This window comes from Manacus vitellinus, unplaced genomic scaffold (genome assembly GCF_001715985.3).
Source record: "Manacus vitellinus isolate BGI_N305 unplaced genomic scaffold, ASM171598v3 scaffold_1_pilon, whole genome shotgun sequence".
NCBI classification, from domain to species: Eukaryota; Metazoa; Chordata; class Aves; order Passeriformes; family Pipridae; genus Manacus; species Manacus vitellinus.
The window spans coordinates 19,589,082-19,602,395 of NW_021939396.1; the positions used below are offsets into that span (position 1 = coordinate 19,589,082).

General features: G+C 46.6%; 1 protein-coding gene across 1 annotated transcript; it reads right to left on the reverse strand.

Moving 5' to 3' along the window:
* Positions 1-277: 277 nt before the first annotated feature.
* Positions 278-761, reverse strand: ODF1 (outer dense fiber of sperm tails 1). The gene has a single exon (XM_029959426.1). The coding sequence runs from the start codon at positions 674-676 to the stop codon at positions 431-433; it is 246 nt and encodes an 81-aa protein (XP_029815286.1). The 5' UTR covers positions 677-761; the 3' UTR covers positions 278-430.
* Between the last annotated feature and the right edge of the window lie 12,553 nt (positions 762-13,314).

A 13,314-nucleotide genomic window follows, 5' to 3' on the forward strand; every position in this document is an offset into this window, starting at 1 on the left:
GGGAGAAGGCTTCTCTCCTCAATGTGTTTATCATCAAGGTTTTCTTTCTAGAAACACCCTGCAGCTCAAATGGAAGAGGTTGGACTGAGAGAAGTGTCCTTACAGAAATGTGACTGACCATAGGTGGTGCCTCTCAGCCTTTAAAATCCATGAGATTGTAAGCCCTAAACCTACCACCTCCAGCCCTGCCTTCAGTGACCAGCAAGTGACCACAGCCACGTATGTCCAAAAACATCTTCATGTTTCCCTTCTGGCACCCCTATGTTTGCCCACCAAACCCCTTCAAATGAGGCTCACACACATCTGCTCAGAGTGCTGTCTTCTTTTTTGGAAGAGGTGAGAGAAGTTGTTAGCACACAGTTAGCAGGACAGACTTAAAGCTGGTGGGTAGAAGGGATGTGGCAGAGGAATGACTGTGCCTGGGTTCAGCTCAGTAGTCCTGGAGCTGAGGGCAGCCCTTGGGTGCCGTTTCAATCTTCATGACGCTGTTGGATTCCAGAGAGTAGGTCACCTCGTCGTCGCTCACCCCTGGTGGCAGGTTGAACTCCTTCATGAATTTTCTGTAGTTACATGTCTTTAATACTGGGGTGTTGCGCTCCTCCCTGTGCTCTGCTAACACCGTCACCTTCCCATCCTTCACCTCCACACTGACATCCCTGGGCTCAAAATCCTTCATGTCGATCAAAGCCAAATGACACTGACTATGAGACGAATTCAATGTCCTGCTAAATCTTTGTATTCTGGAATTAAAAGAAGAGGATAGCCTTTACCTTCCCATTCCCCTTCCAACTTACTTCTCCAAAATGGCTATTTCTCTCCCATCCCACTTATCTGTTTCAACCTTTGCTCCTGATAGCAATGCCAAACTTCCCTTATCCTACCTTAAAGGGTGCTGATGCTTGTAGAAAGCAGGCAACTGTTACCTGTTGACCCGTCGCTCCACATCCAGCCTTGCGGGGAGGGCTCTTCTTGCCGGGGGCCGGGGTTCGGGCAGTTGCAGGCAGCAGCGGTGACGGGTCATCATCCTCTGCAGGCGGGCTGCAAGCAGCTTCTCACGGAGCAGCTGCAGGCGCAGGGCCAGCAGCCTCACCTGCCGCTGTATCCGCCTCAGGTGCTGGCTGGTGTCTTCCGGAAAGCAACCGCGCGCCGACATTGCCACGCTGCAAAGTGTGTCAGGGCATGAATGAACTCAGGTGCCTCGAGACTTTCATTTGGTGGTGAGCGCGTGAGCAGAGCCACAGGTGCTCCTGCAGCCTTCCAGCAGGCACCCTATGACATCAAGGGTCACAGTTCCACAGTTGCCATGGGAACTGCAGCCCAGCCTGTGCACACCTGCTGCTGCCATCCCCCCATGGACCAGGGGAGCCCAGGGACACAGCCCAGGGGGTTGGGGCACAGTGGGGGGATGTGCACAGTGGCCAGGCAGCAGAGCCACAGAGCCACATGGGAGCATAACTTGGATGTGGTTTCATGCACAATGTTGCTTCGGTGTGGCTGTCCACAATTCCCAGGAATTACATTCACCATCAGCTTTCCACCCCATCATCTCTGATGAAGTGCTGGAGCCCAAGACATGAACCGTATTCCCTCTGCATCTGCCAGTGATACAGAAGCTAATCCCAGCCTCAGCAGAACCAACACCCTCGTCTCTCAGGCATCTGCCCAGTGGTGAGCTGGATGATGTGTTATTTTCCCAAGACAAAATATGAGTTTGGCTTATCATTAAATCAAAAGAGACAGCTTATTTTATATTGAAATGTAGTTTCATCCATAAAAAAATCCCCTTTCCTTATGTGTTATTACTTTTGCATCAGTTTTTCAGTGATTTTATTTAAAAGCTGAATTCAAAGGCTGCCAAGTTGTGAAGGGTCCCTTCTGTATGCAGCTTGTACACCTTTCTGATGGCAGTGTTTTGCCTTGAAATCTGACACTCTCTAGTTTCTTTGGCTATACATGAAAGAGTCCTTTAGGAGGTCTCTCTTGCCTGGTGAATCTGAACCCTTTATTTCCCAGAGGGAGTTTTGTTTGCCAAGCCTCATCTGAAGAGATGAGGTCTGGAGAAAACCACTCGAACTGAGCATCCTGACAGAGTACGGACCACGAGAGCCACTACAAAGCAAAGATGTTGAAAACAAGGATGTGTAGCAATGCAAAATTTCTGCAGGGAAAACAACAGCTTGAAAATAATTTGAAGTTAAACCTTCCTGACACGCGAAACTGGGGGGGTTGAGGATTCACCACGAGCACCTCAGGAGACTGAGAAAGGTCTGCAGGCAGGGGTGCCCATAGGGTGCTGACTCCTTTGGGTTGCATCTTTATACTGGGGGATGAGAGCTTTTCCCTGCAGGCATTCGCACCCAGAGAGACTGTTCCCAGACCTGGAGATCATCAGCATGACCCACAAGCAGAGCACTGAGCAGAGGGACCTGCAGGCAAAATAACCCTGGAGGGCGTCACCACACATCTTACATAGAATAACTAGGTGTCTGTGGACACGTATCACTCAAACAGATATCTGCCAAGCTGCTGCTCTTCTCCTCTGCCCTGTTTCCCATCCCATCATCACAGGCAGAAGCACGGCATCCAGTAGTGCTCCTGGTGTGCATTGCCATGTGTTGGGAACAGCACGGGCTTTGCCTTATCTTACTATGTCCCAAAACCTCCCAGAAAATCCTGCAGGAGGATGAAACACTGTGTCAGTGAGTGCCCTCTGTGGAATCAGTGAACCCAGGGGTAGCAACACCTGTTTACAGAGCCTTCCCAAAACACTTCTGTGTGGAGCTGTTCATCCCCGGGGGCCCTTTCACACCAGCTGCATACCTGCATTTATATTTGCAATCAGTGCTTAAAAATAATAAAAACTCATTTTTGTAATGAGTTTTGTAATGTATTTTTTCTGAAAACTGGGCTGTAGTTTTTAAACCAAATGGAAATACAGAGCTATGAAAGTAATTTGTAGCCTTGTTTCCTGTTACTGCAGCAGCTAAGCCAGAATTGTATGCTAGCAGCTAGCAGAGTTGCTTTCTTCATACCTTTATTGCTGTTTTTAGTTAAACACCCCTACTTTAAACCTTTGGTCTTCTGGTGCCAATCATTCACTTTGTACTTATAAGGGATGGATAAGTGGCTAGACTAGACAACTCAATAGTTATTTTTCATCTCATGTTTTATGGTATTTCTATAAAGATCTGCATGGTGATCACCCTCATGACTTCCTTGAGTCTGAGCAGAAGTGGGCACCTGCTGTGGCTGACAAGTGACTCTCTTGATCATATGTACTTGAAAACAGCTTTGGAGGGCGGCTGCTGCCTCTTTCTAGCACTTAGCACTGTTTGCAGATTACAGCAGCTGAGTATTACAAATTTAGTTTCAGCATTCTCAGCCCTACATGATCATTTCCAGTAGTGCCCCCACAGAGGACATCTGTGGATGTCATTCTTAGGAAATAGACCTCAAAAGCATTCAGAGGAGAAAGACTGATTTGGTTCTCTTGGCAAACAATGGCAGTGGATGGATTGTCTGGTATCCCTTTCCAGGCTTTCACTCCCTTTGGGTGCTGGCATTACACAGAAACCCATGGTCTTAAAGGTTTTGAGAACTCAGATCCCCCCTCAGCCTGGTACACAAAAACCAACAAATGTTAACAATAAAAATCCCTGAATTACTGATGTTACCTGCTCCTTTTACAGTGAGAGAAATGGGGGACAGGTGGGGAAGTGACAGACCTGCTCAGGTGGATAAAGACAAGGTTTATCACCCACCACCCTTTGGGGGAAAAATGTGTGGCCTGATATTGATACCACAGCAGTGACAGGTTGGATGGAGCAAGTTTTTTCCTTAGAGATGCCAAAGCAACCACCTGGGCCCCTCTGTGCTGGTGAATCCTTTCGAGCCCAGGCTTGACATAGCTCAGTTGGTGGGAGAGAGGTACACAGATGATCCATAAACTGACTTCAGGTTTTGGCTACACACTTCAAACAATCCAGAATGTCTGTCTTGCCACACTCTATTTTCTCTCTGCCTTTTCTCCCAGCCTTCTCTCATAGTCTTGCTTCTTTCTGAAAAGATCATGGTATACTTGGTATCGTCTGCAACATCACTGAGAGTAGATGACTGATGAGGCAGCTAAAGCTATTTTAAACAACTCAGTACTCATTCAGACTTTCCCAGCCCTGAAAAGCCTGCTAGGCCCACACTCTGGGCTCATCACTGAGAGTGCATCAGCTTGCAGGGACGCAGGGTCTTCCCGAGCCTCCAGGCTATGGGCTACTCCACTCCACTCTCCATAGTGCTTGTTGTGCTAAACTACCCAAACAAAAATAGCCTGTACGGTGCCTTGTGAGAGACATGGTGGCCACAGACTCCATCGGTGGTGGTGGGGAGTCACCTCTCTCCACAAAGCAGAGCTATAGGGAAGTGAAGAATGAGGGTCCCACTTCCCAGCTTCTTCCAGCCTACCTATGGTCTGGGGTGAGGGTAGTCCCTCAGCTACTACCATATATCACCAGACAAGGACAACACACAATGACACACAAGCTCGCTCTCTGCCATGGCTGTGAGGCCCACTTCCTGAAGGCAGGTATTTTGTCTTAAGGCACCACCATAAGCAGGTAAAAAGACTTTCTGAGGCTGTTGGGTCTCCACCAGAGACCAACATTCACTCCTGCAGAAAACAAGGGAGACTCAAGGCACCTCCAGATCAGGAGAATGAGGAGTACTGCAGGTGGAGCTGCTAAGAAGGCATCTCTTCAGCAAAGCTGGCCCAAGAAGTCACCTGCCTTTGCCTTTAACTCCTTTATCAAGGAAGGATCAGGATGGGAGGGTACCTCTTCCACGGCAGCACCATGCTGCACCACCTCCAGCTACTCCACATGTGAAGCTGGGGAGCTGTGGATGTGGCACAGCAACCAGCCAAATAAATTGGAAGTAGACCCACAGCAGTGTGAAACAGCTTCTCCAAAATGCCTGCTACTTTTTCATCCGTTTCTGAAAATATGCAATGCTGTAATAAAGGGTTGGGCTCCTGACTCATGAGAAGCCATTTGATTTACAGAAACAGTTCATTCCTGAGGCAGGCTAATCTGCTGTGCATTAAACAAGCATTTCTTGACAGGCTACTTCCCACAGCCAGAGCCATGTTCTCTACTCCCCTTCTTCCCCAGCTCCCCTGCATCAATGTGTTGTCCTGGGCTTGGCTAGCCCCAGGTGGGAGTGGGCTGGATGGCTGACCCGGGGTGAGAGAATCACGCTGGGAAACATCACCCACTATGAGTAATGTTGCTGGTGCCTCTGGGATGTAACAGGAAGACCTTCATGCTGCAAGAAGATGAGCAGCTCTGTAATTATTTCCTGTGAGCTGTGGGAGAGCTTGCCTGCCCTTCTGGGCATGGAGAGGTAATTATGGACACACACTGGAGCAGTAACCAGCCTCGTGCAGGTGACTTGGCCAACGTCACCGCTGTGGAGCTGGGGACTTCTCAGGTATGGGGAAGTGGCACTCACGTTTCTGTGGGTCTGACTAGCTGGCCTCACTTGAAAGAGGCACCAAACACTTCTGAGGAGGTATGTGGATGAATGGGAATTGTTTTGAGTACAGATCAACTCCACCTTGAAGGTATGCTGTCCGTCATTTCAAGAACCAACTCAGCTCCATTTCCCTAGGGGAAGGAGGGACTTCTGCCCTAGTGTTACTCCAGCTGCCGGTGGGATAGTTCCAGTACTCCCTCAGGCAAAAAGGATCTCTTAGTGGTTCTCCTTCACTGCAAGTCAGCCGGTGCCGTAAATGCAATGTGGAATTGCTGGTGACATGTTGATGCGTGGATGCTCCATATTACTGGGACATGGAGAATCAGCAGGGTAAAACCACTGTGGTATGATGAAGGCTTCAGCTTAATCAGGTCCTTGCCCTGAGAAGTCAAGGTGAATTTTGACTTCTAGTAAGATCAGGCAATGAAACAAATTTGGGGCTGTCAAGGAAGTGAGTCCACTAATAAGCCTAACTTGCAAGGACTGTTTTGAAATGTTCTTTACTTATCAATGGAATAGGAAATCCTACTGCTTAAAGTCTGCTGCACTCCTAAGGATCCTGCACAGTCAGCTCTGACCTGGCATGAGGAGGAGGATGAAGGACTGCATATACTACAGCATCCATCTCTGATCCAGTCCTTGTCAGTCTCAGGTTGTCTTGAAACTACTCCCACAGTGACCTTAAAGGCAACATCCCAACACAGACAAGTTAAACACAGTATAGATTCTTTGGCTCATTGTTTCTGATCCCTTTAGCATCTGTGGTTGTCAAGGTCTTCTCAAAACCCATGAAGCTGAGAAGCTCCTAAAATGTAAAAGCAGAGTGAAGAGATGGAAACTGGAAGATGTCCTTCACTGCTTATGTCAGGTGTGACTGCCTCTTCTTGCCCATGGTGCAGAGCCAGGGAGCTGTCTGCTCAGAATCTGCCTTGTCAGGGGAGTCCATAGAGATGGGCTTTAGGATACTCCAATGATCTGAAACTTGAAAAAACAACCCAAAACAAAAAACACTCCCTCCAGAGCCCCCCACAACCAAAAAACCCAATCCCAAACCCCCGAAATCTAACTCCCAGGGCTGGAGCACTGCTGCCTTCATTGTCCTTTCAGACATAGCAGCTGAATTGACCATTCTTTCAAAGTTTCTCTTGATTTCTTTTGAGCAAGAACAGATCAAGTTCAGCAAGAACTGATCAATTCAGAGTTTGGTCAATATATTTTCATACCTGTCAAGTTTTGACAGTGTCTGATGTACTGATTTACAGGTATCATCCAGAATCTCTTAACACTCCAAATGCCTTCTTAAGTAGGGTGTAAGGATATCACTTTAAGCCCAGTTTGGACCAGTCAGATGCTGTTTAAATGATGAGAGTGCAATTGCACACAGAGCACTTCAGCCACACACTGCAATCAGGTAACCACGTGCTCAAATGGATAATAATGATCATTTCCCCCTCTCCTAATTTCCATATGGAACAGAAGTAATTAGCCATGTAACTGTGCACCTAGGTGTCCAGCCAAGTATTGCTGAAAGCCTTAGAGCAGACCCAGGGCGACAGGCTCCAGCTCAGCCTCCTGCTCCTTGGAGCAGCATTGACTTCCCATACAAACCTGAGGAATTAACTCCTGGAAATGGTATTTCTGGATTGCCAACACACTGTTTATGCAAATGAGATATCCTGTGATGTTCTCTTGGTTTTACTGACATATTTAACACTCTTTAACCTTCATGGGAACAAATATTCGTGTCATATCAATAACTGCTTTTTATGTATTTCTTCAAGGAATCCTTTCTCCACTTGAAACTCATAATGAAGCGATTGAATTCCTCCAGTGCAAATTTAAATGATTCATTGAATGTTTTGCACTGACTCCTCACACTGCTGTTCAGACACACTGATGCCTAGTCAACTTTTAAAAAGTTGTCTTTTTCTTGTTCTCCTTCATCATCCTGGGCTCTCTTCCACTCCTGCTCTCCCACTGGCACATAGTGGCAAGGATCTGAGAGGCAGGACTATGCTTTCTTACACCTAAATGAACAAATGTCCTTCTTCATAACAAGGTTTGTCTAAACAGTCCAGGTGGAAGAAAATGAGTGTCACCCCTCCTTTTCATAGCAAACTAGTTAATCAATTCCTTACCTGCTCATGGTATTATTCACTTTAACTCTGCATGTTTGAATACAATTAAAGCAGTGACAGGTCTTTTGCCAGCACATTTCAGGGCACCATGGTACTCAGCACTGTTGCTAAAGATGCTTTATCCCATAAGTACACAGGATCTTGACCAAAACATCCTGCAGCATCATGCCTTGGAGAGCAAAAGCCCATGGTGTGCCTTCCATGTCATGTCAGTTGTGTTCATTCATCAAGCTTGCCCTTTCTTGAGCCTCTTCTAACCCCAAAATGTTCCAAATTCTCCCCGCTAGATCTGGCTTTTTGCCTGCTCATTGCCCCTCTGATGTGGGGGGCCTGGCCTGGCTGTGCCCCCTGCCATTGCTCTCACACTGGTGGGGCTGTGCAGACCACTTGGAAGATGCACTTGCAGCGGTTGCTTGCTATCATGCACATTTGGAGGGGGTGATGCTATGGCAGAGCTCCTCACTCCCTCCATCAAGCCAATCCACTCTTCCCAAAGGTAGTATCTGAAAGCTGTTGGAACGCTTAAAAAGAACGGCCTGCTGATGAATTGAATTTTTTTTCTCTCTGTCACAACCAGAGTCATTTACAGGACTCCACATCACCTACCACAAACAGGATTGCAGCAGTTTTCAGGCCCTAAAGCTGCTCTGAAAATCCCCTTGCTTCAGCTTTTGTTTTCAGCCAACATTACTGTATTCCTACTGCTCCCATTTAGTTCAAATAGCTCAGCAAACTGAGCACTCAGAAGAGATGTAAATTGTGGAGCAGCTGAAGACTGTGCCTTCCAGCTCTCAGGTGGATGAATGGGAGAGGTGGGTATTATCCAGCTGTGCACAACACCCACGGGGTACAAACCCCCATCTGAGAACAAGTACCAAAAGCCACTGGTGCCTGTGCAGTTCAGTATGTAGTGTATTTGCTGGGTCTTGTTCTTCTGTTGCAGGTATCTTGTCCACTCAAGTGTAAATAAACAGAATGTTGTTTGGTATGAAAAAGTGCATTTGATGTTAGTTTTCAGTCTGACATCTGCTTCTGTCCAGGTCAGTCCCCTGCAAATGAAACCCAGCTTTGCTGCAGGAGTAGAAATCAATGTGCTAGTGCAGTGTGAGAGAGAACTTTTTAAATGAGAACTCTCATTTCTCCAGTATCCATGTTCTCTTCAGCAGAAAAGAGTTTGCATATGTCTTTTGTTTTCTCTTCTGCACGATGAAGCTAAGGCCTGCCCACTTGTCAGAGATGTGCCTGTGTTACTCAAGCATCAGTGAAGACCTCTACATTTCCATAAGTGTGCTTCAGAAAGTACCTCTCCAAAACACAGTATTAGCAATTGGAGTTGCCACCCTGGAGGGTGATCCCGAGCATCCGATAGGATGTGAACAAGAATTCCCTTTGTGGCAGGTGTGCTGGATTTGTTGCAGCAGGAGGATACTTTTCAGGAGGTGACTTGTCCATCAGCAGGGGTCACTGGACTCCTTGACAGTTTCAGATATCACATTTTCTTGGGAAAGTTGATTATTTCACATCTCCTTTCATTCCAAATTGGAATATAATAGAAATACCAAACAAAGCTTATTGAAGTCCTTTGTTTACATGCCGGTGTTTTGATATTTTATGGGATTCATATAAAATTGAAAAAGATTTAAAGGGCTTGATAATGCTGTCAAGTTTCAGTGAAATCAGTGATTATGTGAAACCTTTCCACTCTTGTCTGTTCTGCTAGGAAGAAAAAAATCTGTCAGTTTTAATAAGAAATGAGTTACCAATTAAATTTATACCTCTCTTCAACATTGGCTGCACACTCCAGGCTACTAACAGTGTCTTCCTTTGGCAGTCAGGTCTCTTTGCCAGCCTCCCATCATTTCTGTGACAGCTTCTCTCCACACGGATGGAACAAGGCACAGGCTCTGGGAATGACAAGAAAACACCAACCCTAATTTTGCCTTCCTTTGCGTTCTTTCCTGTTTAAAGAAGGATGAGCACTTCTTGATTGCAATGAGGGTCTCCCTGGCAAGGTGCAGCCATAGCACTGGCCTAGAAGGATGAGCTGTGCAGCTTACAGGTCCCACCTCATGGCACTAAGCGTGGTGAAACAGGAGCTGTGGCAGCCTTATATTCTTCAGTGAGTTTATCCTAGGGCCTCAAAGGTATTATCTACAGTATCCTCAGAGCAGATGTAAATAACTTGGTGGCTAAAATCAAAGGGCTTCTGTTATCTTGTTCCTGCAGTGGTTTAGGGCCAGTCACAGGGATTTGAACCTCTACCTGGAAATACCTCTAAGCATCAGGTACATCCTGACATGCCACTATACAAGAAATGTTTTCACCACTTAAGTATTGTGAAATATGAAGCTCCTCAATTTATGGACTTTTCTTTTGTTCTATTTTTATCTCTTTTGAACTGCTGGCTTCCAGTTTTGGGGAATACCTGGAGATGAGCCAAGATTTGTTTGAATTGATTTTCAGCCTCTGTGAGTAATTATCAACTTAAATGGTTTAGGAAGGAAAAATGGAAAAGTTCTTTTTCTAGAGGACAAAAACCTTAGTCTTGGAACTTGTCGTCCTCTCCCAAGAAACTTGTGAAGCATCTCTTACGATGTGGGAACAGTAATTTGATTGTACTATAAAACAGATTGGAAAAATGCACAAATCAGATGACAGGCACTTCTAGTCAGCAGTGATTACAAAAACCCCAGCACACAGCATGAGCCCTCTCTAAACACATCCAGAGGGTTGTATTTTTGAAAGGGATCAAAGACCTGACAAAAATGTTGTTCTCATCATCTTCATTTTGGATGAATTCTGAATCGCTCCATATGCCACCGTGTAAATTTGCAATTCTTTCCCTCCTCCTTTGGCAGCACTGTGAGGGTGTGAGACAGGGTCAGACAGCAACTTCTGGTATTACTGAGGAGTTTAAAATTAAGCCTGTGTTTTGATGAACTGTAACGATCACACCCTGTTTCAGAAGCATTGATCACTGAGATGGCCCACATGCATCAGGCAGGTGCTTTGTAGTTCCCGGGCTCAGGTCTCTGAGGGCTGCTGTTTTGGGAGAGGCACATGGATGTTGTGGCCATGAGCAAGGCTTAGGTTTACTCTGACATCCTGCCTCTAACAGTCCTGCCTGTGCTGGTTGCTTTGGGGAAGACCCTTTCTCATTTCCAGCTGGAGATATGGTGCTGCCATGGCATATCCTGATGTTCTGTCCAGTGGACACGAGTGGGCCGCACGGGGCTGTGCCTGCCATGTGCAGCAGCTGCTATTGCTGCTGGCTTGGTGTTACTAACATCACTTTTTCCTTTGTGTCACACCTGCCTTTGAACTTGCCTTTCCTGTTTGTCCTCACTACTCAGCTGCTCTGCCTGGGCCCTGCTCTGCTCTGCATCAGTGTCATGCCCATGGCTGTGGTGAGCGCAGGGACCAACAGACATGTAGTGACATGTTAACGTCTGTGGGTGAGGAGATGATTTACAGGAGGAGCACATCCTTGCTTTGGGGCAACTATGTCTACCAAAGGGGCAGGATGGACAACCGCAAGAGGCAACTCCTTCATCACCCAACACCGAGTGGGACCTGCAAGCCTCCCAGCATCCCCACCTGGGGTGGCACTGCCTTCAGAGCAGGGTCGGGCAGATGTTCCCCAGCTGCAGCCAGCAGGTGCCTCGATGGGCTTCACTCTCTTCAAACCTCTACAGCAAACACATCCACTCCCCTCTAAATTTTCTCTGCAGCCACCGAAGGAGAGAGGTGCTCCCAGGGCATGGCTATTCCCATCAGCAGCTGTACAGCTGGATCCCCGTTTCTCCCCAGTTGCCATAAGGAAGGTGCAGGGAACTCGCTCAGGTGTGGGCATCACCACTATAAAAGCATGTGAGGTGGGTGCTGTTTTCTGAGTCACAAAGCTTGGGATATGAGAGTCTTTGAATGTGACCTTATTCCAGCAACACCACTGAAAATGCTTTCTGTCCTTGTGTGTAATCCTTTCTGAAACACAGAAAACCTGTTCCAAACCAGGAAAGCTCCAGATGTTGCTATAGCTCTTGCACAGTTTTCTTGCTCCAGAAACTATACTGGAGGAGAGGGCTTTTCTTTAAATTAACAACTGAGTTCCTGCCATTACTGACTGTTTTGGAGCCCTTCCTCCCACAGCATCTCACAGGGACAGAGATCACAAACACTGCTAGACCATCAAGTGCAGAACTAGTCTAAACCTGTCAGGAATAACCAGTGCTGATTCCATACATTAATTATATGTTGTGTAAAAAAGAATTTCCTAAGAGGTTTGGGATTTTTTAAGTTAAACTGAAGATCTGGATCCTACCTTTTTTATGTGTCAAGGGACTAGATAAACCAGAATGGAAAATCCTGTTGGAGCCACATTTCATGTTATCAGCACTGCATATCAACATCACACCTTCTCTGGAGTGCCTTCTTTGTTGTGGAATGAATCCCTTTGTTTTAAAAGGAATCTTTCTTTAAAGAAGCATCCTCAGGCTTAACAGGTATTCCTGGTTTCTCTTATTGCTTATCTTTGAAGGAGGGAAGATCCCATTGTCCACCCTCTGAATGCTAATGGCTTTTATCAGTGATGGGTCAGGTGGGCGGAGAGGAGTGGGCAATGTGCTGTGTAACAGGGAGGAGTGGTGGCAGGCAGAAATTTGCTGGTGACACACCTTCAGGGGGTTCCTACACAAAGGGAATTTCATGGACACTCTTAAACCATGTTCTGTTCATTGTGCTCATGGCAGCCACTCCTCCATCCCCGTGCCTCACATTGCCCATTTTTGGAAAAAGCTACTAAGGAAGTGTACAGACAAGCAATCCTAGCAACACCTGATAGTCATTACCTGTCTTATCCCAGTCATGAGCAGCACTGACAGATGACTTCATGATGAAAGAAAAGCATGTCCTTGGTGATTCCCCAATCTTTCAGCTACCAGTTTCCTCATAGAAACGGGCTTAAAAGGTTCAGCTATGAAGTAGCCATAGTAAAGAAATCGTGTGTTAAGAGGATTAAGACATCATCATAATTACAACTACTTAGTACAGAAATTGGGGCTTTAATATGTGCACGTTTACACTGTGGACCTGCAGCTGTAACATTTTTGACTGATGCACTTCAACTTTCTGGAGCATCCCCCCACAGAGAACCCACCTAAGGTGGGTTTCCTGCATCCCTCAGGAAATCTCTGCTGGCAAAACCACCCTGAGACTCCGTGCAAAAGAGAAGAGACACAGCAGCCTCCAGGGGGTTAGTCTGGTTTACAGTTACTTTATTGCAATCTCAGTATGGGCAAAGTTGGAGCCCACAAAAGCAAAGATCTTTGCTAAGAACATAATTAGGATGAGCGCAGGCATGTGCTAGCAAAGCAGCCTGGGCAGACCTTGCCTGATCACAGAAGTCAGAGCTTCAGTGTTACTGTAGACAGGACCTTAGTGTCAAGCCTTCAGGGATGGTTCTGGGAATAGTTTACAGTCCCCTGGAGCTACACTGATTTAAAATGAGCTGTAAGGTATTTCCTGATGCTGCATTTATAGAAATCAATGTGGTCTACAATTTTACACCCCAGTTTTTAGGAAATGCCCAGGCTGACAGGTGGTGATGACTCTCTTACAGGTGCCTGCGCTGCAAAACTTCTCCTGCACACTG

What these genes read in the sequence shown, in the direction of transcription:
- ODF1 (XM_029959426.1), bottom strand. Translation starts at nt 676, where the DNA reads ATGAAGGATTTTGAGCCCAGGGATGTCAGTGTGGAGGTGAAGGATGGG.